Source organism: Piliocolobus tephrosceles, chromosome 7 (genome assembly GCF_002776525.5).
Source record: "Piliocolobus tephrosceles isolate RC106 chromosome 7, ASM277652v3, whole genome shotgun sequence".
In the NCBI taxonomy this organism is placed as follows: Eukaryota; Metazoa; Chordata; class Mammalia; order Primates; family Cercopithecidae; genus Piliocolobus; species Piliocolobus tephrosceles.
Window position 1 is genome coordinate 28,704,504 of NC_045440.1, and position 22,933 is coordinate 28,727,436.

The 22,933-nt window shown below is 41.0% G+C and overlaps 1 protein-coding gene across 2 annotated transcripts in view; it reads left to right on the forward strand.

The window, feature by feature from the left end:
- Positions 1 to 22,933, forward strand: part of RBPMS (RNA binding protein, mRNA processing factor) — a 165,085-nt gene that overhangs the window by 119,159 nt on the left and 22,993 nt on the right. For both annotated transcript variants that reach the window (XM_023214622.2, XM_023214620.2), the window contains exon 5: positions 1,247 to 1,397. In XM_023214622.2, coding sequence (XP_023070390.1) covers positions 1,247 to 1,397 — 151 coding nt within the window. The remainder of the gene's footprint in view (positions 1 to 1,246; positions 1,398 to 22,933) is intronic.

The window sequence follows — 22,933 nt, forward strand, 5'->3', positions numbered from 1 at the left end:
CAAGACTTCTGGGTCAGGGCTCTGTGGCTTTTGTTAGGCCTCCCTAAGGACCTCTCTTTCCTTCCCCTTCCCCCCTTATTTCCTGTTAATGCCATTACTATCCAGCCACAGGCTCTTCCTTGTATCCTTGAAGCTGAGCCTGTGAAGTTTGAAGTTCTGAGTTGTTCATCCTGGTCTCTAAAGTAAGAGAGTCTTATTTTTGTGGATATTTCTTTTTCTTTCTTTTTTTGAGACAGAATCTAGCTCTGTCACCCAGGCTAGCGTGCAATGGCGCGATCTTGGCTCACTGCAACCTCTGCCTCACAGGCTCAAGCCATTCTGTCTCAGCATTCCAAGTAACTGGGATTACAGGCACATGCTGCTACGCCCAGCTAATTTTTTTTTTTCTATTTTAGTAGAGACGGGGTTTCACCATGTTGCCCAGGCTGGTGTTGAACTCCCGAACTAAGGCAATCCACTCGCCTTGGCCTCCCAAAGTGCTAGGATGACGGGCATGAGCTAGGGCATGAGCCACAGCACCCTGCCTGCTCTTACTTTTCTTCAAGCTCATTAGGAAGAACGGTGGTGAGGGGACGGGGGATGCTTTGGAGCCCTCAGGCCCATGTGTATACATTCATAACACTAAATGGCAACTGTGGTCTTCGGAGACTCATTTTCAGGACTCCAGTCTTTTTCCAGACCACACCATGAAAACATGGGAACTGTGTGGGTCCCATGGGTGCATATTTAAAATGCACTCTCTTGGGATAGCTTTTTGACATGTAGGGTCCAGAATTCATGATATTGGATGCTTAATAATGAAGGCATTCTTGAATGGTGGAAGGATTCCAAATAGACTTGTCTTGCCCTAACTTGTCTTTCATAGTGTCTGTGATTTATTTTACTGAATATAATCTGTTTTAGGTAAACTGCAGGAATAGGGTCAAAGGTAACTGAAATTACTATACATTAAAGTGTATAACTGTGCTAGGAATTTCCTGGTTCAAATTTTAAACTGGAAAGTTTTTGTCTAAAAAGAAAAGGAATAGCTGAAAATCTGTGTAACTACATTTTCTAAGTAAATTAAATCCCACTGACTTTAAAGTATTGTCATTTTTCCTGTAATCTGTGTAAGTAGTAAGAATGACAGTGGTTGCTGACCTTTTTTCCTGATAGACCAGGGTTTACTGGTGTGTTTATTTTGTCACCATTCCGGTTTGACTCTAAGGAAATGAAAACATCTTCCATTTGTTCTCTATTTCCAAAGGGCATCCGCTTCGATCCTGAAATTCCGCAAACACTACGACTAGAGTTTGCTAAGGCAAACACGAAGATGGCCAAGAACAAACTCGTAGGGACTCCAAACCCCAGTACTCCTCTGCCCAACACTGTACCTCAGTTCATTGCCAGAGAGCCATGTAAGTCGATCTACTTTACATTTAAAAATAGTAATAACTATTACTAGTAAGAACTGTTCGTGTGCTGCATGTGAGGTTACACCACGGGACATGGAGCTGGCTGAGTCTTATTTTCCATTTCTGTGAAGAGGTTGCCTAGGCGTTCTTGGTGTCAGAATTCCAAATACAGCAATCTTGTTTGTGATTGGCTGTCCCAAAAGATGGTTCAGCTTGAATAGAATCATAACTTCAGAATTTCATTTGATGTACTACAGATTTCCTTAATGTGATACTGACCATTGGGAGTATACCCCTAGTTGCCTTGGGTATAAACCCTTTATTTCTCCATGCTCAGACATGAGAGCTGGTTCTCAGCATTCACTTTAATCCATTTGTTGAAGGACATCAGCTCGGTGGCTTTGGAAAAATATGATATTAAAAGTGAAAGAAGCAGATCTTAGGAAGTTGGTTCTATTCAGTTTAGCCATAACTCTAGGGGGAAAAGTAAACACACACAAAGAATTTATATATTGGAACAGTCAGTCTAGCAAACTAATACCAGTAAAACTTTAAGGAAATTTGGGGCTTCTGTCTCAACTTAATTGGATAAGGACACTGGCTAATTGCTCAAGACGCCTTCTACCCCACATTAATAAGCTTATTTCATTATTTCTGCCTTTCATTGAATAACTTTAAAAGATTGAATTTTCTTTCTCAAGCTCAGTCAGTGGCAGAAATGGGGCATGAGACAGGCCTTAACTTTTCCTTTCATTGCAGAGCCATATGTGATTTAATATGGCAGGGCATTCAAGGAAACCCAAATGACTTGGATTCCAAGTTATTTGGAATATTTCTGTCCTGTCATTTTTGGTCTGCTTTCTAAACCACACGATTGTGATCTTCTTCCTTCGATAATACATTTTAACTCTTCTTATTGAAATTGAAGGACACATGGATTCCTTGCTCCCCCTATGTCATGTGCGTGTCAGATTTAATCAGGTTATCTTTGGAAGTCACAACCATTCTGTAGCTCATTCACTCTTGCTTGCTACTCATCAGTAGAAACTAATAGATAAGTCTTCCAGAATGCTCTAAAATAAATGTTTCTATGAATCCAGAAAGTCATAATAGATGAAAAAATTATTTTGTTCTTTCATCTTCTTTGTACCAGGGAAACTAGAAAACTTTGCTTACTTATTTGGGAAGGAAATCTAAACAAAAGTTACATCTTACAGTGTACTTGTAATACAGGAGAATATAGGAACATCCTTTACATAATTCTTCATCCTTAGAGTATCTAGCTTAATACTTTGTATATTGTATGTATTTAATATTTATTATAGTGAGTGGATAAATTGATACTGAAATTGGGCTACTTGTAGAACTACAGATGGATTTCTATGCCTCTTCTCTCTGAAATTTCTTCTCTCTTGATCAAGGCATCAAAAAAGAGTATTTTTAGGATGCCTGAATTAGTAAAAATAACCTAAAGTAATTCTTTGCCTTTTTAGTGAATTTGCCAACCTCAGATCTCAGAGTTCTTTGAAAAGATTAATTCAGACAGGAAATGTAATGCTGGTGATACTTAACTTTACATCCTCAATTCTTTGCTGAATGCTGTTTTTAACAGGCCCACAAAACTTTTTGTGAATTTCCTACAACAGCCCTGTGAAATAGGTAGCCAGGAAGGCTGTAGCCAGGTCACAACGTGCTATACAAAAGCAACAAATAGGAACAAACTGAACATTCACAAGTCCCTGAAGTTACAGGAGAGCATAGTAACCGAGCTTAGAACTCTTTTCTGGCAAGCTCTACTCACCTCCCTTCCCAGCATACAGAACAGTGCAAAAATGGCCAGATAGTTTCCATGACAGGGTAAAAACTTGCTCAGCTGTTCACAGCAACACAAATTTGAAGTTAAAATAAATAAATAAATAAATCCAAGCAGCCAGCAGTGTATTCTTGAGGAAAATAAAAGTCAGCATGATTTATCTTAATATAGCTCATTTTTACAACACAGCGTCTTGATAAGAGCAAGTCCACTGTGGCTCAGGTCAACCTTATTATCCATTGCCATTCCCTCTGGGAACTGGGAACTTGCCCGTCAGATACACTTGCTTACCTGGAATCACACCGCAAGACTAAGAACATTGTGTTGGGTTTACACGGACAAACCCAGTTGCATTGTACTCAGAATTGGGTACTCAAGGTGGTCGGTTTAACTAATCAGGTGTAGACTATAATGGAATTGCAGAATTTGGGGATTGGAAAGGCCCTGAAGGCTAATCTTTGTTGTGGGCCATAGAAGTTTTTTATAAATGTTTCTTTTTGTTAATGTTTTTATATGGTAGTGGCTGAAAAGCACTCGTTGCCATTGCTAAAGGAAGAATGTTCTGTGGTTTGATTATACAACAAACATATACTTGAACTCTCAATTCTCCATAAATATCTGAACTTAATGAACTTAAACGAGCACCCAGTGTGCTAGACTCTGGAGAAGAAGGAAATTTGTTGCTGCCTTTAAAGGGCTGTCATTCTGGGGCGTTGATGGTGGTCAAAGTTGTCAGAAAAACTTGGCCTCATATGAAGGACATAAAACAGATTCTGCAGCTTGGTTGAGATTGCCCCCAGTCAGACTCCATATTTGCTGAGCACCTACTGCATTTGTGCCAGGGATGACGAGTGAGAAACCAGGTGTTGCAACTTAACCTGGGTAGATGGTGGCCTGCTGTGGAGAACTTTGGCTTCAGGTTAGAAGATGTCAGTGAGAATCCTGTCAATAATTCTGCCAATTATTGACAAGCTTTGTGACCTTTAAGAAAAAAATTTTTTTTAACTTAGTTGTGCTCCCATTCTCTAAGCTATAAAATAAGAATAATACTTTCTCATTGTTAGGAGAGGTAAATAAAACAATATCCTAGGATTGAGCTGGGGATTATAAATAGGTATAGTGTATGTAGAGTACTAGAAAAATGTAAAGTACAGTCATAATTTGTTAATAAAAAGCATTGGGTTGCCTTTCTTTCCTAATAATTACAGCAGGTATTGATCTTCTGAGTTGTCATCACAGTTTGAGTATAGCCAATTGTCTTTGCAAGTTAGGAGAAAGGATGAGTGAAATTGTCATACAATTTCAAGAAAGTAGTATGTCTACCTGCCTAAATTTTTATTAATAGAATTGGTCATTAATTTCAGCTTTTCTTTCTCTTCCTTGTATGTAATAAAGTTGGAAAAGAACTGTGAGAAAGCGGGAATTAAGAGATGATGAAGAGCCGAGCGTGGTGGCTCATGCCTGTAATCCCAGCACTTTGGGAGGCTGAGGCGGGCGGATCATGAGGTCAGGAGATCGAGACCATCCTGGCTAATGTGGTGAAACCCCGTCTCTGCTAAAAATACAAAAATTAGCCAGGCATGGCGACAGGCGCCTGCTAAAAATACAAAAATTAGCCAGGCATGGCGACGGACACTTGTAGTCCCAGCTACTCAGGAGGCTGATGCAGGAGAATGGCGTGAACCCAGGAGGCGGAGCTTGCAGTGAGCTGAGATTGCGCCACTGCACTCCAGCCTGGGCGACGTCTCAAAAAAAAAAAAAAGATGAGGAAAAATTATAAGTGACATTAAATTCTCCTAGATTGTGCATTAAGTTGTACAGGAAGGTAGTATTCTATAATAAGAACTCTGCTTTGGAGATGAAGAAAGAGTAAGTCACTGTTAACTGATTTTTGTTTTTCTCATCTGTAAAGTGATGATGCTGTGTGCCAGATGCTCTCCTAAGCATTTTTACGTGATTTATCTCATTTGATTCTCAATAGCACTTGTTTTCCAGTTGAAGAAACTGAGGCCTGGGAAAGTCTAGTAACTTTCCTGAGGTTACACCGTCAATAAGTGTGATGGCTGAATAGTGTCCCCCAGAATTGATATGGTGAAGTCTCTGCTCCTACTACCTCAAAATGTAACCATATTTGGAGATAAGATTTTTAAAGAGAAGATTAAGTTCAAATGGGGCCCTTAGGGGTGGAGCTCTAATCCATTATGACTGCTATCCTTATAAGAAGAAAAAGACACCAGGTACGTATACACATAGAGGAAGGGCCGTGTGAGGACAGAGGACAAGTCAGCCATCTGCAAGCCAAGGAGAGAGACCTCAGGAGAAACCAACCCTACAGACACCTCTAGACTGGCCTCTAGAACTGTGAGGAAGTAAATATTTGTTGTTTAAGCCACTCACTCTGTGGTATATCACTATGGCAGCCCTAGCAATACAGTACATCAAGTGATAGAGCCTAGGCTTAAATTCTAGGCTTTTTGTCATTTACTAGTTTTGTAAGTTTGGTTTAGTTACCTAACCTCTCTGTGTCTCAGTTTTCTCAGCTACACAACGGCAATAATAAGGGCCACAGAGTCAGTACACAGTGGCTGTTAGTGTGCATGTGTAAAAATGGACACATTCATGTGCCTTTTGTCCCTCATAATTAAGAGACCTATAGTTTTTCTGTGTTTGTATACTCCACATCTCACATCTAGAAATACATAATGGATTTTTTTGGGTAACATACCATAGTTTTATTTTTGTTTTTTCAGTTGATCATAATTGCCGGATTCCCAGCAAGTGTGGAGAGAGGTGCCCTTCAAAGTACTTTTTAAACTTACAGTGTTACTGAGGTCTGATTGGGATGTGATTAAAATGCACATATTTAAGATGGCTCATTTGATTAGTTTGTCATAATACATATGGAAATGATTGAATAAATGTTCTTGATGAGTTTATACTGTTTGTAATATACCTTATTATAATAGTGCCCTTAAAGGTGGAGGCATTCAACACTTAATAGAGCCTTTACTCGATTTAGACAGATCCTGTCCTTTGCATTCAGTTTTTATGAAGCAGATGTCAAAAGGCTCCAGAACTCTGCAGTAATGAAGATTCTTACACTCCAGCCCCAAGGAGTCTAGTTCTGCAGGTCTGGGCTAGGACGTAGGCCCTGTATTTTTTAAAAATGTAATTGTTCTTATTTTCCTCCCCTCTAGGCTTTTAAAAGCTCTAAGCTCCTTGGAAAGTTTTGATACACAGTTAAGTTTGAGAGTCACTGGTAAAGCAAGGAGTTTTTAAAGTTAAATTCTCCTTCCTACTTTATTTATTTATTTTTTTTTGGAGACAGTCCCGCTCTGTCGCCCAGGCTGGAGTGCCGTGGGGCGATCTCGGCTCACGGCAAGCTCCGCCTCCCAGGTTCACGCCATTCTCCTGCCTCAGCCTCCAGAGTAGCTGGGACTATAGGCGCCTGCCACCTCACCCAGCTAATTTTTTGTATATTTAATAGAGACGGGGTTTCACCGTGTTAGCCAGGTTGGTCTGGATCTCCTGACCTCGTGATCCACCCACCTTGGCCTCCCAAAGTGCTGGGATGTGAGCCACCGCTCCCGGCCCTCCTTCCTACTTTCATATTCTCCCTTGCCCCTGCATCTTTCTTCCCTCCTCCCTTCCCTCTCTCAGACAAAAGCTTGCTCTGTTAAATTGGTACTCTTAGATACCTGATCAGCACATAACCTCTTGATGAATAATCAGATTACTTCCTTGTTTACCTGCCATGTCCCTGGAAGTTCCTGTTTATCCAATACCATCCTAGGCTAACTGGAGGTGAGTTCTCTGTCTCATGTCTTAAGAGACCCTGTGAACGTTCAGGAAAGCCTGTAAAGTATCCCACACATTCCCTCCCAGGGACAACACCGAGCAAATAGGAAATCTCTTAACATTCATCTCTGTGGGATGAAGTCATCCAGGGCCTATCCTATGTCCCGTGGAACAGAGCCCTGGTGCCTGCTTTTTCCAAGGCAGCAGTGCATGGCGTGCACAATTAGAAAGACTGGCAGATATCTTGTCAGTTTCACGCTTGCTCTCCTCCAGCAGCATTGTTTATGAAGACTGGGCAGAAGGAATACCTAATCAATCTGGGCAGAAGGAACGGGACACAAGGGGATGACTAAAAGTTGCAGGTGTTCTGAGGGCAGGACTTTCTATTTTATTTTTCCCAGATAACCAAAATCCTGCGTGCTTCTCAGAAGAAAAATTTTCAGGCAGTCCAGCAAAAAATAAAAGTCATTAAATTCTGCTACTGCCCAGAGACAATCACCATTAACACTTTGGTGCTTTTATTTACACACCTTTTAATATGCATAATAAAATGTATCTCTTTCTGCATTTTGAATTTTGAAATCATTTAACTTACCCCTTTATCTTTAGGACAAAGATTTGCTGCAAGTGAGACTAAGTGGCCCAGTAGGGCAGAAAATAAAACCTGGGCTCTCACAAAACATCACCTCAGTCTCTGCTGCCATTGCTGTAGAGCACTGTGTATTCATGTGGCACAGATAACAATTACTAGAATCAGAGCAAGAGGAATAGTAGCAGATAGATGTCTCTCTTAACTCTCTGATGTCTCAAGTAAGCCCAAACCAGCTCCTGAGCTGCTTGAATTCTGGCATTTGATTGAATGATTCATAGGCCTTTATTTAATGGATGGGAAGAAAGGAAACATTTATTGAGCAACTACTCTGTTTCCTTAAGAACTATATGTAAAATACCTATTTTACCCCTAAGGAGACTGAAACTCAGAGTTCGAGTAACTTTCCCAGAGTCACATAGCTCGTTTTAAGGCCTGCTTGGCTCTAAAACCCATTGCTAGTCTTAAATCACCACACTGCCTTTTTGTTCCCAGTTATATTTTTATTATTTACTTCCCGACCTGCTCCCCCTCCTGCCCTTCAACATTGCCTATCTTATGGTCCATTTATTGATTGATTGACAGGGTTAGGCACACTGTCACCCAGGCAGGAGTGCAGTGGCACAATCATGGCTCCCTGCAGCCTTGAGCTCGTCTCAAGTGATCCTTCCACCTCAGTCTTCCAAAAAACTGGGACTACAGGTGTGTGCCACCACACCCAGCTAAATCTTTATTTTTTGTAGAGTTGGGGTTTTGCCACATTGGCCAGGGTGGTCTCCAACTCCTGGGCTCAAGCAGTCCACCTGCCTTGGCCTCCCAAAGTTCTGGGATTACAGGTGTGAGCCATGACCCACTTCTTTTTGAAGTAGCCCGTGGCTGCTGACAGCTACAGTTCTTTCGAAGGTAATTCCTTAGAAGGTGTTTTAAACTCACTCAGACCTTTGAAAATGCACTTACTAAAGACACCAGTGGCCTACATCATATTATATAAAGTCAGGATTTCAGGGATAGTCAGCTACTTACTGAAAAAATCAAGGCTGGGCGTGGTGGCTCATGCCTGTAATCCCAGCACTTTGGGAGGCCGAGGTCGGTAGATCACTTGAGGTCAGGAGTTTGAGACCACCTGCAACATGGTGAACTCTACTAAAAATCCAAGAATTAGCCAGGTATGGCAGCACTCACCTGTAATCCCAGCTACCCCGGAGGCTGAGGTGGAGAATCACTTGAACCCAGGAGGCAGAGGTTGCAGTGAGCTGAGATCGTGCCACTGCACCCCAGCCTGGGTGACAGAGCAAGCCTCTGTCTCAAAATAAAACAAAAAAATCAAGCTTCAGACTGGGTGCAGTGGATCATGCCTGTAATCCTAGCACTTTGGGAGACCGAGACAGGCAGGTTGCCTGAGCTCAGGAGTTCGAGACCAGCCTTGGCAACATGGCAAAACCCTTTCTCTAAAAAAAATATACAAAAAGTTAGCTGGGCACGGTGGTGTGTGCCTGTAATCCCAGCTGCTTGGGAGGCTGAAGCATGAGAATTGCTTGAACCTGGGAGGCAGAGGTTGCAGTGAGCTGAGATCACACCATTGCTCTCCAGCCTGGCTAACGGAGTGAGACTCTGTCTCAAAAAAAAAAAAATCAAGCTTCAGTATAATTCAGTAGCATCAAATTTGATGACCAAGGTGCATTAACTGTAAAATGTTTCCTAAAGTTAAGCCACCAGATCATTTATATTTAGTTTGGTGTACTTTGTTCTCTCTGGGAAAACTAAAACTAACATAGAAATGTGAGGGACTGTCTTATATGATATTGGGTTGGTTATTCAGGGAGATACAATTTTCAGTCTATGTTAAGAGAACATGCCTCAAGTCAGTCAGTCTCTCTCTCTCTGTTTTTGGAGATTGGGCCTTGCTTTGTCACCCATGCTGGCCTTAAAGTCCTGGGTTCAAGCTATCCTTCTACCTCAGCCTCCAGAGTAGCTGGGAGTATAAGCACATACCACCTTGCCTGGTGTTTCTTCATGTATTTCCTTTTTTATTATTTTTTATTTACTTGTTTGTGTAGTTTTTTGTTTTTGTTTATTTTATACATATATATCTGCATGTATACATACTGTATAAAAATACAGCATATGGTAGGTTTTTTGGTTTAGTTTAGATAAAACATATGGTCATACTATTCTTAACATGAGCTCTCACCTCGTGGACCTCTTTCCATCCAGGACTGTATATCCAGAGCATTGTTTTTTTGTTGTTGTTTGGGTTTTTGTTGTTGTTGTTTGAGGTTAGGTCTTGCTCTTTGACCCAGATGGGAGTACAGTGGTGCAATCATACAGTCATATCTCATCATTTCAGTCTCCAACTCCTGGGCTGAAGCCCAAGTGATCCTCCTGCCTCAGCCTCCTGACTAGTTAAAAAAAAATTTTTTTTGTAGAGACGGGCTCTCGCTGTTCTGGGCCTTCTCGCTAGGCCTCCCAAAGTGCTGGGATTACAGGCAAGAGCCACTGCACCTCGCCACTGACCATACTTACACAAATTCTCACCTCATGAACACCTTTCCATCCGGGTAGATTTCATCAAGACTGCCTCCTTAAGCCCTAGAAACTGTGTTGAGGAGACAGGCATAAGAGCAAAACTCCATACGATCTCTTTCGTGTAAAGGGAGGAGTTCAGTATAGTAGTGATAAATAAAAAGGGGAAGGGGCCTACCCTGAAGTTTCTTCTAAATATCACCCGGAATGCTACTGGGTGGGTGCATTTAGAGGTACACTTAGAAAGTGGGAAGAGGTGGTAGTGAGGGCGCACATCATTATTTCACACCTTTTTCTAGCCTCCCGTCTCTGCTGGTGAGGGATAGGAGCGTCAGTGTGAAGAAGAGGTTTTGGGGAAAAAGTAATGCAGAGTCTTGGGGCGGTCAGAGTCATCAGGTGATAGCAAAAGAAAGAGGCCAGGAAGTGAGACGCAGAGGAGAAAGACATCGGACTGTGGCAGCCGAGCCTGCAGGGGTGTACTCGCTTGACTCGTGCCCATGCCCTTTGAGGCAGCTCTGCAGTGGGGGGACTCCATCCTAGCGATTCTGTCCTTGCTGTGGACCAGTTTGAAGCTACTATAAGCAGTCTTCACAAAAACACGCGGATGATTTCCATTCTTTGTATTTAGACTTCATAACTCTGAACACCCTCACCACTCCAGGCATCTGTGGGCCAGATTGTCCCTTCAGATAAGAGAGACTCTTCTGAAGAGTCTCGATGCGTATTTGGCTCTCTGGATATGTATAAGAGCACCAGGGTCCAGGCACAGTGGCTCACACCTGTAATCCCAGCACTTTGGGAGGCCAAGGCCGGTGGATCACCAGGGGTCAGGAGTTCAAGACCAGCCTGGCCAATATGGTGAAACCCTGTCTTTACAAAAATACAAAAATTAGCTGGGCGTGATGGTGGGTGTCCGTAATCCCAGCTACTTTGGAGGCCGAAGTGGGGGAATCGCTTGAACCTGGGAGGCGGAGGTTGTAGTGAGCCGAGATGGTGCCGTTGCACTCCAGCCTGGGCAACAGAATGAGACTCTGTCTCAACAACAAAAAGCACCAGGTGCCATGGCCTTGGGTATTCTAAGAAATAAAAACATGATTCAAAACCGCAGAAAAGGAGGACAGCAGAATATTCTTGGACACCAGAGACCTAAACTAATGTTCATTTCTACCCATATCCCACTCTGACAAATAAAAGAATGAATGAAGCAAAACCCCATTTTTCTAAGAAGAAAGATCAAACATCTGATCTGATCAATACCTGTCTCCTCTACAGATCTGCATCTGTTCCTCGGTATTGCTTAGTATGGATAGTTTTAGTTTTTAATAATTTAATAATAACGTTAGGCAATGGATTTGGTAGGAATGGTTTTCAAATGTAGATACATCTTGTTTTATGTGGGAGATACATAATTGCAGCACAGTGTAGAGCAGCTGATTCAGTTAATATACATTATGATTTAATGGTAGTCTATCTTTGAATATCAAGGCTATTAACATTTGCCTTGAATTTGTTTCTTCCTTTTCTTTTTCTTTTTTTTTTTAAAGACAGGGTCTTGCTCTGTTGCCCAGGCTGGAGTGCAGTGGCACAATCTCGGCTCACTGCGGCCTCCACCACTCGGGTTCAAGCAATTCTCCCGCCTCAGTCTCCCAAGGAGCTGGGATTACAGGGGCATGCCTCCTTGCCTGGCTAATTTTGGCATTTTTAGTAGAGACGGGATTTCAGCAGGCTAGTCTTGAACTCCTGACCTCAGGTGATCCACCTGCCTCGGCCTCCTGAAGTGCTGGGATTACAGGTGTGAGCCATAGCACCCAGCTGAATTTCTGTTTCTTTATTAAATAATTGAGCAGCTGTAAACAAATAACAAGAAATCAGGGGCCAGGTGCAGTGGCTATGCCTGTAATCCCAGCACTTTGGGAGGCCAAAGCGGGCAGATCACGAGGTCAGGAGATCGAGACCATCCTGGCCAACACGGTGAAACCCTGTCTCTACTAAAAATACAAAAAATTAGCCGGGCGTGGTGGCAGGCACCTGTGGCAGGAGAATGGCGTGAACTCCAGGAGGCGGAGCTTGCAGTGAGCCGAGGTCGCGCCACTGCACTCCAGCCTGGGCCACAGAGCTGGAGTGCAAAAAAAAAAACAAAAAAACAAAAAAACAAAAAAACAAAAAACAACTCAGGGACTGAAATCTCTTTCGATATCACAGAATTGTTATGCAAATAATTGCCCCAACTTTTGTTTTATAAGCTCAAATTAATCATTATATTCTTAGAGATGAAAGAGTAAAGGGAGTTGATTTACTGGTACAATCCAGAAGAAATAAAAACAATTATTTGAAGACCATTGCTCACCTCACTTGCTCATTGTGAAGGAAGGTGTTTCTTATATTGTTGATGCAGGCTCCTTTTTACTTCCCTTTTGTAATCCTCAAATAAAGAGCTATCTTTTCTTCTACAGTATGGCAGTTCTCAGAAGCATAGTCCACACACCCCTGGTTGGTCTCTGAGATTCCTTCATGGAGTATGTGAGGCCTATATTATTTTCACGAGAACAGTTTGCCATTCTCACGTGTAGTAGTGGACATAACTACTGGCACCTTCATACATATCAAGACAGTGGCACCAAAATACATTAGTAATCATTTACCAATGTGAGCATTAGTAAAAAGTGTGCAGCAGTAAAGTGTGCATCCTCACTCCTGCACACTTTGTTAAAAAAAAAAAAAAAGCCAATTTTACTTGAGAATGTTTTCGATAAACAGGTAAAAATTATTAATGTTATGTAATCTCGACTCTTCAGTGCAAGTCGTTTTATGATTAAGTGTGACAGAATGGGGAGTGTACATAAAGCTGTTCTGTAGTTGTTTAAGGTATGAGGTAAATGGCTGCTTTCTTCAATCCATTTTTACTTAACACTCATAAACTATGGTTATTCAGACTTGGATTTTGGCCGACTTTTTCGTGAAAAATTGTGAGATGTGCCTGTCACTTCATGGAAAGTGACAGTTTTTGTTCCAAATAATAAAATTTTAGCTTTAAGGCAAAAATTAGAATTTTTGAAAACTTTAATCTACCACAGTGATTTTGACAGCTTCCCAACAGATTGGTGGTGATGTTAATGATTTTTTTTTTTTTAATTGAGATGAAGTGTCACTCTGTCACCCAGGCTAGAGTTCAGTGGCTTGATCTCGGCTCCATCTCAGCATTCCCAGTAGCTGGGACTACAGGTGCAAGCCACCGTGCTGGGCTTTTTTCTTTCTTTCTTTCTTTCTTTTCTTTTTTTAATAGAGGCAGATTTCACCATGTTGTCCACGCTGGTCTCAAAGTCCTGACCTCAAGTGAGCTACCCACCTTGGCCTACTATAGTGCTGGGAATACAGGTGTGAGCCACCACTCCCAGCCATATTAATGAAATTTTAAATTGCACAATGAAATGGATCAACATTTGGAAGATCCACATAACTCACTGAACCATTATCTTCCAAATGACCAATGTATCGTATTCCAAAATCATGCATGGGTAAAGGTCCATATAAAATGGAACAATGGATTTTTTTTTTTTTTTTTTTTTTTTTTGAGGCAGAGTCTTGCTCTGTCGCCCGGACTGGAGTGCAGTGGCCGGATCTCAGCTCACTGCAAGCTCCACCTCCCGGGTTTACGCCATTCTCCTGCCTCAGCCTCCGAGTAGCTGGGACTACAGGCGCCCGCCACCTCGCCCAGCTAGTTTTTTGTATTTTTAGTAGAGACGGGGTTTCACCGTGTTAGCCAGGATGGTCTCGATCTCCTGACCTCGTGATCCGCCCGTCTCGGCCTCCCAAAGTGCTGGGATTACAGGCTTGAGCCACCGTGCCCGGCCGGAACAATGGATTTTTTAAACTCTTTTTTAGTTTTTAGTTTTTATTAGAGACCGTATCTCACTCTGTTACCCAGTGGCTTGATTATAGCCTCAAACTCCTTCCAGGGTCAAACGATCCTCTCTCCTCAGCCCCCAGAGTAACTGGGACTACAGGTGTGTGCTTCCAGACACAGCTAATTGTTTAATGTTTTGTACAGATGGGGTCTTACTTTGTTGCCCAGGCTGGTATCAAGCTCCTGGGGTCAAGCCATCCTCCTGCCATAGCCTCCTAAAGTGCTGGAATAGCAGGTGTGAGCCATCACACCAGGCCAGGACAATGGATTTTAATGGAACATAATAGGAAAGCTCATTGATAAGGTTTCAGATTCCTTAATCCAAGACATCTTTAATAACCACCCCTTAATAAATGTTGGTGTAATAGCAGAGAAGAATATCCAGTTACCTGTAAAGAGTATTGAAATATTACTCCTTTGACCAGCTAGGTGCATATCTCTGTGAGACCATATTTTTTTCATATGCTAGAGCCAATACAATATGTTACAGTAGATTTAATTAGAAGCAGATACGAGAAATCAGTTGTATTCGATTAAACTAGATACTAAAGAGATTTGCAAAAATATAGAACTAAAGTTTTATCTTGTTTTTTTCTAAATATGTAGATTTCATTAAAATATCTTATTTGCAGTAATAGGTAATGGGTTTTTTAAAAATTAAAAAACCATCAATTAATAAACTTTCTTTTTTTTTTAAGAGATGGGGGTCTTACTTTGTTCTCCAGGCTGGAGTGCAGTGATGCCATCGCAGCTCACTGCAGCCTCCAACTCCTGGGCTTACGTGATCCTCCTGCCTCAGCCTCGAGTAGCTGCTACTACAGGCACGCACTACCTTGCCTGTCTAATATTCTAATTTTTTGTAGAGACGGGGCCTCGCTGTGTTGCCCAGGCTGGTCTTGAGCTCAAGCAGTCCTCCCACATCAGCCTCCCAAAGTATTGCCATTATGGGCCTTAGGCACTGTACCTGGCCACTTACCTTTTTTAACTTCAAAAGTTTGTAATATGGTAAAAAAACGACACAAACAAAAGTTCTTTTTGACTTGATCGTTTTTACATGTCTAAAGGTGTCCTAAAACCAACATTTTAAAACCTCTGGTATTATTCATTTAAGATTAACATTTTTTTGTCCAGGCGCAGTGGCTCACACCTGTAATTGCAGCACTTTGGGAGGCCGAGGCAGGCGGACTACTTGAGGTCAGTAGTTCCAGACCAGCCTGTCCCAACATGGTGAAACCCCATGATTACTAAGAATACAAAAATTAGCCACTTGTGGTGGAGGGTGGGGCACCTGTAATTCCAGCTACTCAGGTAGCTGAGGCAGGAGAATTGCCTGAACCCAGGAGGGAGAGGTTGCAGTGAGCTGAGATCGTGCCACTGTACTCCAGCCTGGGGGACAGAGTGAGTGGAACTGTACCTCAAAAAAGAAAAAACACCTGCAAGCTTTTGTGCCAGCCTCTCCTGTAAAATGGGTCTTTTATTTCTACTGTATATTCTGTAGTGACTAGCCCAAAAGTAACTGGTTGTATGAGGAGCTGGATAACACACCACCCATTCATTCTTATAGTACCTCCTTTGGAGACTCTACCCACAGCAAGTATCTTTCACAAATGCCCAATTCTCTCCCACCACAATACCAGTTCCAAATGTGGTACAAACTTATTCCAAGAAATGTGGAAATTAAACAAAAATTTTTTAATACAAAGATTTAAGGCATTTACAAAATTACAAATTTTTTTAAATACAAAGATTTAAGGCATTCAGAAACATAGTTTTTATTATACGTGTATATACAAGTACAGTGGCATGTGCCACCAGATATAGTGGCATGTGCCTGTAGTCCCAGCTACTCGGGAGGCTGAAGCAAGAGAATCAGTTGAGGCTGGGAATCTAAGGCTATAGTATGTCTTGCCTGTGAATGGTCACTGCACTGCAGCCTGGCCAAGACCCTATCGAGAGAGAGAGAGAGAGAGTGTGTGTGTGTGTGTGTGTGTGTGTGTGCGTGTGTCTAGCTGATCCATACAGTGGAATACCATGTAACCAAAGCTCTTTTGATTTGGGAAAACATTGGCAGAAGTGATGGTTGCTTGGAGAGTTAAATCTCTGGGGTAAGTATAGTGTAATCTGTGCAAACTCAGGTCCCTTATCCTTCTTTTCATTCTGCACTTCGTGTAGCCACTAGGATCCTAACTATACTGAGATATAATGGAGGAGCAACAGTGTCTCTACTTAAACAAAATAGTTTAATTAGTGGCTGAAGGTGGAGGGGTGTCTTTCTTTTAATTAAATAGCCCTCAGAAGGTCAAGGAGATCGTACTGGTCAAACATTAACAGTTCTGTACAGGAAATTATGGTGAGTTCCTGTTCTAATTTTCTCACTTGAGTTTAGCAAACATTTGAGGGGAGGTGAGAAATTAAAAAGTTGAATAAGTTACAGTTCTGCTCTTGGAGTGTTTACACATAGTAGAGGAAACAGACCTGTAAGGAACTGCCGTGTAAGGTAGAGCAAGTGTTCAGTTGAAGTTATAGACAGTGCTTGTGCAACTGATGAAGCGGATAATTATTCAGTGCATGGGAAAGACCTGGTAGTCTTCCTCTTTTAGCTGAATATGAGAAAGATTTCAGTTAAGTAGAAATTGTGGAAACAGATCTACAGACTGAAGGGGTGGCCAGCGTGAGGATCAAAAATTGAAAGTATAGGGAGGAAGAATCACAAAAGAGCTGGAGCTCATGATCTAGTGCAGCTGAAGAGATGCCCAGAAGGAAACAGAAAGCAGCAGCGCTGGGCGGGGATACTGTGCTGCATTTAGGAAATCTAGATACCATTTGTTCTGTGAATAGGAGGAAACTTTTCAGGATTCACAGAACGCATCTCATCAGCATGCTGGTTTATTCATCTCAGAAGTAGCATGTACGGAATAGGCAAACTCTGATAAAGGAGTATGAAGAGGTTTCTTGTGTTTTTTCTTTGTTTTGTTTAAAATGACTTACATTAACTGTGTTACACATTCTGTAGGGCAGAATTCCAGGCACAGGTTAACTGGATCCTGCTTATGGTCCCACATGACGGAAATAAGTGTGTTGGCTGAGTTGCGATTTCATCTCATGTTTTTCCGTTCCCACGTGGTTGTGGTAGAATCCAGGGTCTTGAGGTTGTAGGCAGTTAACTAGGAGTATGACTTTTTCTTTCATTCATTCATTCATTCGTTCGTTCATTCAGAGACAGAGTAGAGAGTGTTGCTCTGTCTCTTAGGCTGGAATGCAGTGGCATGATCTCAGCTCACTGCAACCTCCACCTCCTGGGTTCAAGCGATTCTTCTGCCTCAGCCTCCTGAGTAGCTGGGATTACAGGTGTGCGTCACCACACCCAGCTAATTTTTTTGTATTTTTAGTAGAGATGGGGTTTCACCATGTTGGCCAGGCTGGTCTTGAACTCCTGACCTCCAGTGATCCACCCACCTCAGCCTCCCAAAGTGCTAGGATTACATGTGTGAGCCACTGCGCCCGGCCGAGCATGACTTTTTTTTTCTGAAAAGGAGTATGATTTTTAGCTGTCATTTGATTGAATCCCCACCATATGCCAAATACAGGTGCATACATACATGATCGTTAACCCCTCCTGTCCTCAGTGTAAGCCAGTATTACCTACACTTGATAGATGGAGCAGAGAGTAAGTGGAATGCTGATCACACCTTACACCCTGAGCAGAAAATGATGTTTTTCAGGTGATATTGCTAGTGTCCCCCATCCAGAAGCCTGAATTTAGTTGGAAAGGAAAAGTTTTATTAAAAAGTCTCTCCCCTGTGACTTTAAGGAAGAAGGAGGGGCATGTTTGCAAAAGAAAACGCTGCTGATGAACGTTTCCCTGTTAAATCACATACATCTTAGGACTCCTGTCTCATGGAATCAGTATCTTCTCGGCAGTTTTACAAAGAAACCTGATTTTAAAGCCACAATACAGAAGAGATTGGTGTCTTCTATGGCTTGGGTTTTATCTGCTTGGAGGGTATGTGTCTAATTCTCTCTTTCCCTCTCACACTGGTAAATATACCAAAATATAGAGAGAATAGTATGACCAATCCCAAAAACCAATCATTCATTTTTAACAGTTATCAAGATTTAGCCACAACTTTTTGATTGCTTCTTTCTCCTCCTCCTCGTTTGTCTTTCTACAATTGAATTGGTCAGTCAATATATTGCATTAGTTATATCTTTTAAGTGCCTTTTAATCTAGGGCAGTTTCTCTCACCCTACTTGGGAGGCTGGAGTGGGCGGATCTCTCTTTTTTATGCCATTGGATTGTTGAAAAAGTGCCAGCCTTCCTGGGAAAAGATTCTCCGCTGGATTTGTCTGTTTTCTTCTTTTAGATATCCTTTTGCTTATTCTTGTGTCCCCTCTGTCTATTTACTGTAAATAGAAAAGCTTGATTAGATTTGCAAGGTTTGGTTAAATTCAGCCTTGCCATTTTGGGGTATGAATATATCATAGGCTGTACTGTGTACTTTATGTGACATCCCTTTCTAAAATAACTACTTTGGGGACTGTTCCATGTTTGGTGTAAACTAAGAGGGGTTTGTGGATTCAAGCCTCCATTGTAAGGTCCCTATCACCTTCATTTTAACGACTTCATGTATTGATCGTTTTCCTCATTACTTCATTAGTGACTGAAAAAGGTTGATTTTTCTAATTGGTTGTTTACCCTGAAATATAGGTCATCCTAAAAAGCAGGACAAATGCTTAATTCTTTTCCTTTTAGTGCAAATTTTGAGCCTAAGACATTGGTGCCTGGTAATCTCCACTGGTGATCACTGTTTCGTGGGGGGTTGTTTGTTGCATCGTCGTCGTTATTGTTTCCCCTTTCCCTGTTTTTGAGTATCATCATGAACTCGTGTGTTTTAGTATATTTTCAAGGTTTTCAGAATACCGCAGTCATCATTCTTTCTGATGTCCAGGGGCAGGGAAGGGACAGTATCTTTTTGATAAAAGGATATACCAGGACTCCCTCAGTGGACTGAGTTTTGGAATGTCCATCATTTGTAAGAGTGATGGGGTCTCACTTCCTAATGGTTCAGAACCATTAGAGGTACTTCCCTGGGTGCCCAGTATGACCTATCACTGTTAGAGTATAATGCACTTCTTTGGCTATTTATCTGGTTAAAGCAACTCCTTTATCCACAGAAAAGCCCACTTTTACAGCTTTGTGAGGATAAAATTTTTGGAAAGGAAATAGATTTTTTAAAACTTACTAAGATTCTTTAATTAGGAACTACAGTAGAAGACTGGGATTACTAGTGACTATACATTATTTTTTATTTTCTTCCCAATTGTGAGGCTGTGTCAGCAGAACATGAAATTAAGCTAAAAGTGGAAAGGTGGTACATGTAATAGAATGTTCATCAACAAGAAAAGAAATTTATCTTGTAAAAAGTGTGTCTTTGCACGTTAAATAAACATAAAACAGACTGAGCACTGATATTGACTAGATGCTTTAAAATAAGCAGAAGGGGCAGAAAGTTAAATATTTAGATTAGTTCAAAATGTTAGCTTTATAGTAGTGTGCCATTGATGGAGTATTCCTGGAACATGTCTTCTCTGCTTGTTTTAACACCTGACCTTGGTCCCTGAAATGGAATGTATAGACAGGAAGACAGTGATATGGGTGGGTTTGTTTGACATTTTCTCTTTGTTTGAATAAGCCCTTTAGTTGTTTCTTAATACTATTGAATATTTAGTGGCGTTCTAGGACCAAGACAGTATGGTTCTGTCATTCTGTCATGATTGGTTTAGGTTCATGGACGTTTTCCCCAAAAGGACTAGACACACTTGAATCTGAGGTTGAATTTAATTGACTTTTTCATTGTATGTGTATGAAGAATAGATGAACTTTGTCAACAAAGATGATGCCTGGCAGAAAGATTGAAACTTAGTAGGCTCTTGTTATGGGAATGCTTATTTCCCTGCTTCTCTCTCTCAGGGTTATTATATAAAATTATTTTAGATTACTCATAAAATTGTGAGTAATCTAAATTACATGAGTATAATGTGAGCATAACGTCCTCCATGTTTATCCATGTTGTTGCAAATGGTAGGATTCTCTCCCCGCCCCCCTTTTTAAGGCTGAATAATATTCCAATTCATGTATACACCACATTTTCTTTGTCATTTGCCATTTAGATTGCTTCCATGTCTTATCTTTTGTAAATAATGTTACAGTGAACATAGGAGTACAGATATTTGTTTAGACGGTAAATCTTAGGTTGTGTTGTTACCATATCCTCCAAAATAATAATAAATAAAGAAGATAGAATGAGAGAATTGGAGAAATGTTGGTCAAAAGAAACAAAATTTGAGTTAGGAGAAATAAGCTCAAGAAATCTATTGTGCATTATGGTGACTGTAGTTAATAATGTAATGTATACTTGAAAATTGCTGAGAGAGTAGATTTTAAGTGTTCTTATCAGAAAAACCTAAGTATGTCAAGTAATTCATATGTTAATTAACTTGATTTAACCATTCCACAGTGTACACATATTTCCAAACATCACATTGAGCCAGGGCTGGTGGCACAGGCCTATAGTCCCAGCTACTTGCAAGGTTGAGGTAGGTAGATCCCTGGAGCCTAGGAGTTCTAGTCCAGCCTGGCCAACACAGTGAGACCCCATCTCTATTAAAAACAAAAACACACACACACAAAAATAAACCAATTCCAGCCTGGGCAACAAGAACGAAACTCCACTTAAAACAAACAAACAGCCGGGCGCGGTGGCTCACGCCTGTAATCCCAGCTCTCAGGGAGGCAGAAGCGGGAGGATAGCTTGAGCCCAGGAGTTCGAGACCTGCCTGGGTAATATAGCGAGACCCCGTTCTCCACAAAAAGGGGAAAAAACAAAAACAAAAAGAAAATGTGGCTGGGTGGAGGGGATCATGCCAGTGATCTCAACATTTGGAGAGGCCAAGGTGGGCAGATTGCTTGAGCCCGGGAGGTCAAGACTGTAGTAAGCCATGATGGAGCCACTGCACTCCAGCCTGGGCAACAGACCAAGACCCTTTCTCAAAACACAAACACACATATGTAAAGTTGTACACCATAAATATATACAATTTTTAATTTGCCAATTTAAACTATAAGTTAATTTTATATAATTTTTAAAAAAGATAGGAAACTTTTGGAGATGATGAATATGTTTATGATATTGATTGTGGTGAGAGTTTCATGGGTATATACTTACCTCCAAACTCATCAAGTTGTAGACATTAACTATGTACAGCTCTTTGTATATCAGTCATTTCTCAGGTGATTTTTTAAAAAATACTTAATCTTCCTGACAGGCAGAAATGGCATGACATTTTAATGGTTGATTAATAAAGTTTTTTGTCGTATACTTATTGACCATTTAATTTGAGAATGGTATTTTCCAGTTATTTGTCAATTCTTGTTTTCCTTATTGATAGGTCTATATAAGAAGAATAATGCTTTCTTGACTAGTGTGGTTTGCTTTCACGTGGTTGAAGGAGAAGCTGGTGATTCTGTTTTCTTTTTTCCTCTCCCTCAAAATTAATAGTATGAGCACCTCCACAGCTAATGGTTTCTCTTTAAAATAATGATGGATTAGGCTGGGTGCAGTGCTTCATGCTGTAATCCCAGCACTTTGGGAGGCTGAGGCAGGCGGATCACTTGAGGTCAGGAGTTTGAGACCAGCCTGGCCAACATGGTGAAACCCCGTCTCTACTAAAAAGACAAAAATTAGCCAGACGTGGTGGTGCACGCCTGTAATCCCAGCTACTCGGGAGGCTGAGGCAGGAGAATTGCTTGAACCCAAGAGGCAGAGGTTGCAGTGAGCTGAGATCGCACCACTGTATTCCAGCCTGGGCAAGAGAGTGGAACTGTGTCTCAAAAAAAAAAAGTTATAATGATGATGAAGTTCCTTTGTTTTACCTCACTGAGCTGTAATAGGAATAAAATGAGATAATGTGCTTTAAAATATGTTAAGTACTACATAGTGGCATGTTGCAAATACAGTCCAAGGCTTAAGCAGCTTCATTTGGAGTATCATTTGAGTAAGGTTCCTCTAGAAATCTATCGTGCAGGGGAGGCCAGGGCTGTAGGGTGAGCACATGGGCAGGGGAAGAATTCCTCAAAATTGTAACTGTAAAAATAAATCTAACCTTGATGCTTTTTCTTTTCTTGATTTCCATAAATTGCATTATACTTAATATAGACACATTTTGTGATCTCATAGCTGCATTAGCATGTTAATTTCTGCTGAGTGGGTTAGTAATCAAATAACCAAATGGATAGACAAGAAAAGAGACTTTATAAGTGGATTATCTTGCTTTCCAGTGTTACCATTTTTAATGATGGTTTACTCATTTTTACTTTAACTTTTTGTTATGGAAAATTTCAAACATATATAAAAGTTGAAGGATTTTTAGCATAACGTTTTATTGTTTTAAGTTTGTTTGAATCAACATTCAATATGTTCCCTCTCATTCTCTCTTGCTTTTTTGCTTGCAGTTTATTTGTTGTGGAACCCAGATTGTTGGTCCTGTAATTTCCTAGGTATCTCTGTGGTTTTGTTTAGCATGATTCTGTTTCTAAATTATCTGCAAATTAGTAGTTATCTTTTATTTTTTTAATCATGCAAGAATACCTGGTAGTGTGTGCTTCAATCAAGAGGCACAATGTGATGTGCCACATTGGTTATCTTTATCAGGATCTACGAATTGCCCATTCCTTTTTATGTTTATTTACTTGTCTTTTGGTTATGTTAATGTATTTCGTTAAATTAAAAAATATATCATTTATTTATCAAACAGTGCTGTATGAAGATTATACCAATGTACACAGCCAACAGCCATGTACCAGAATATCCACATTTTTTTATTTTATAGATATCTGAGGCTTAAGGAGATAT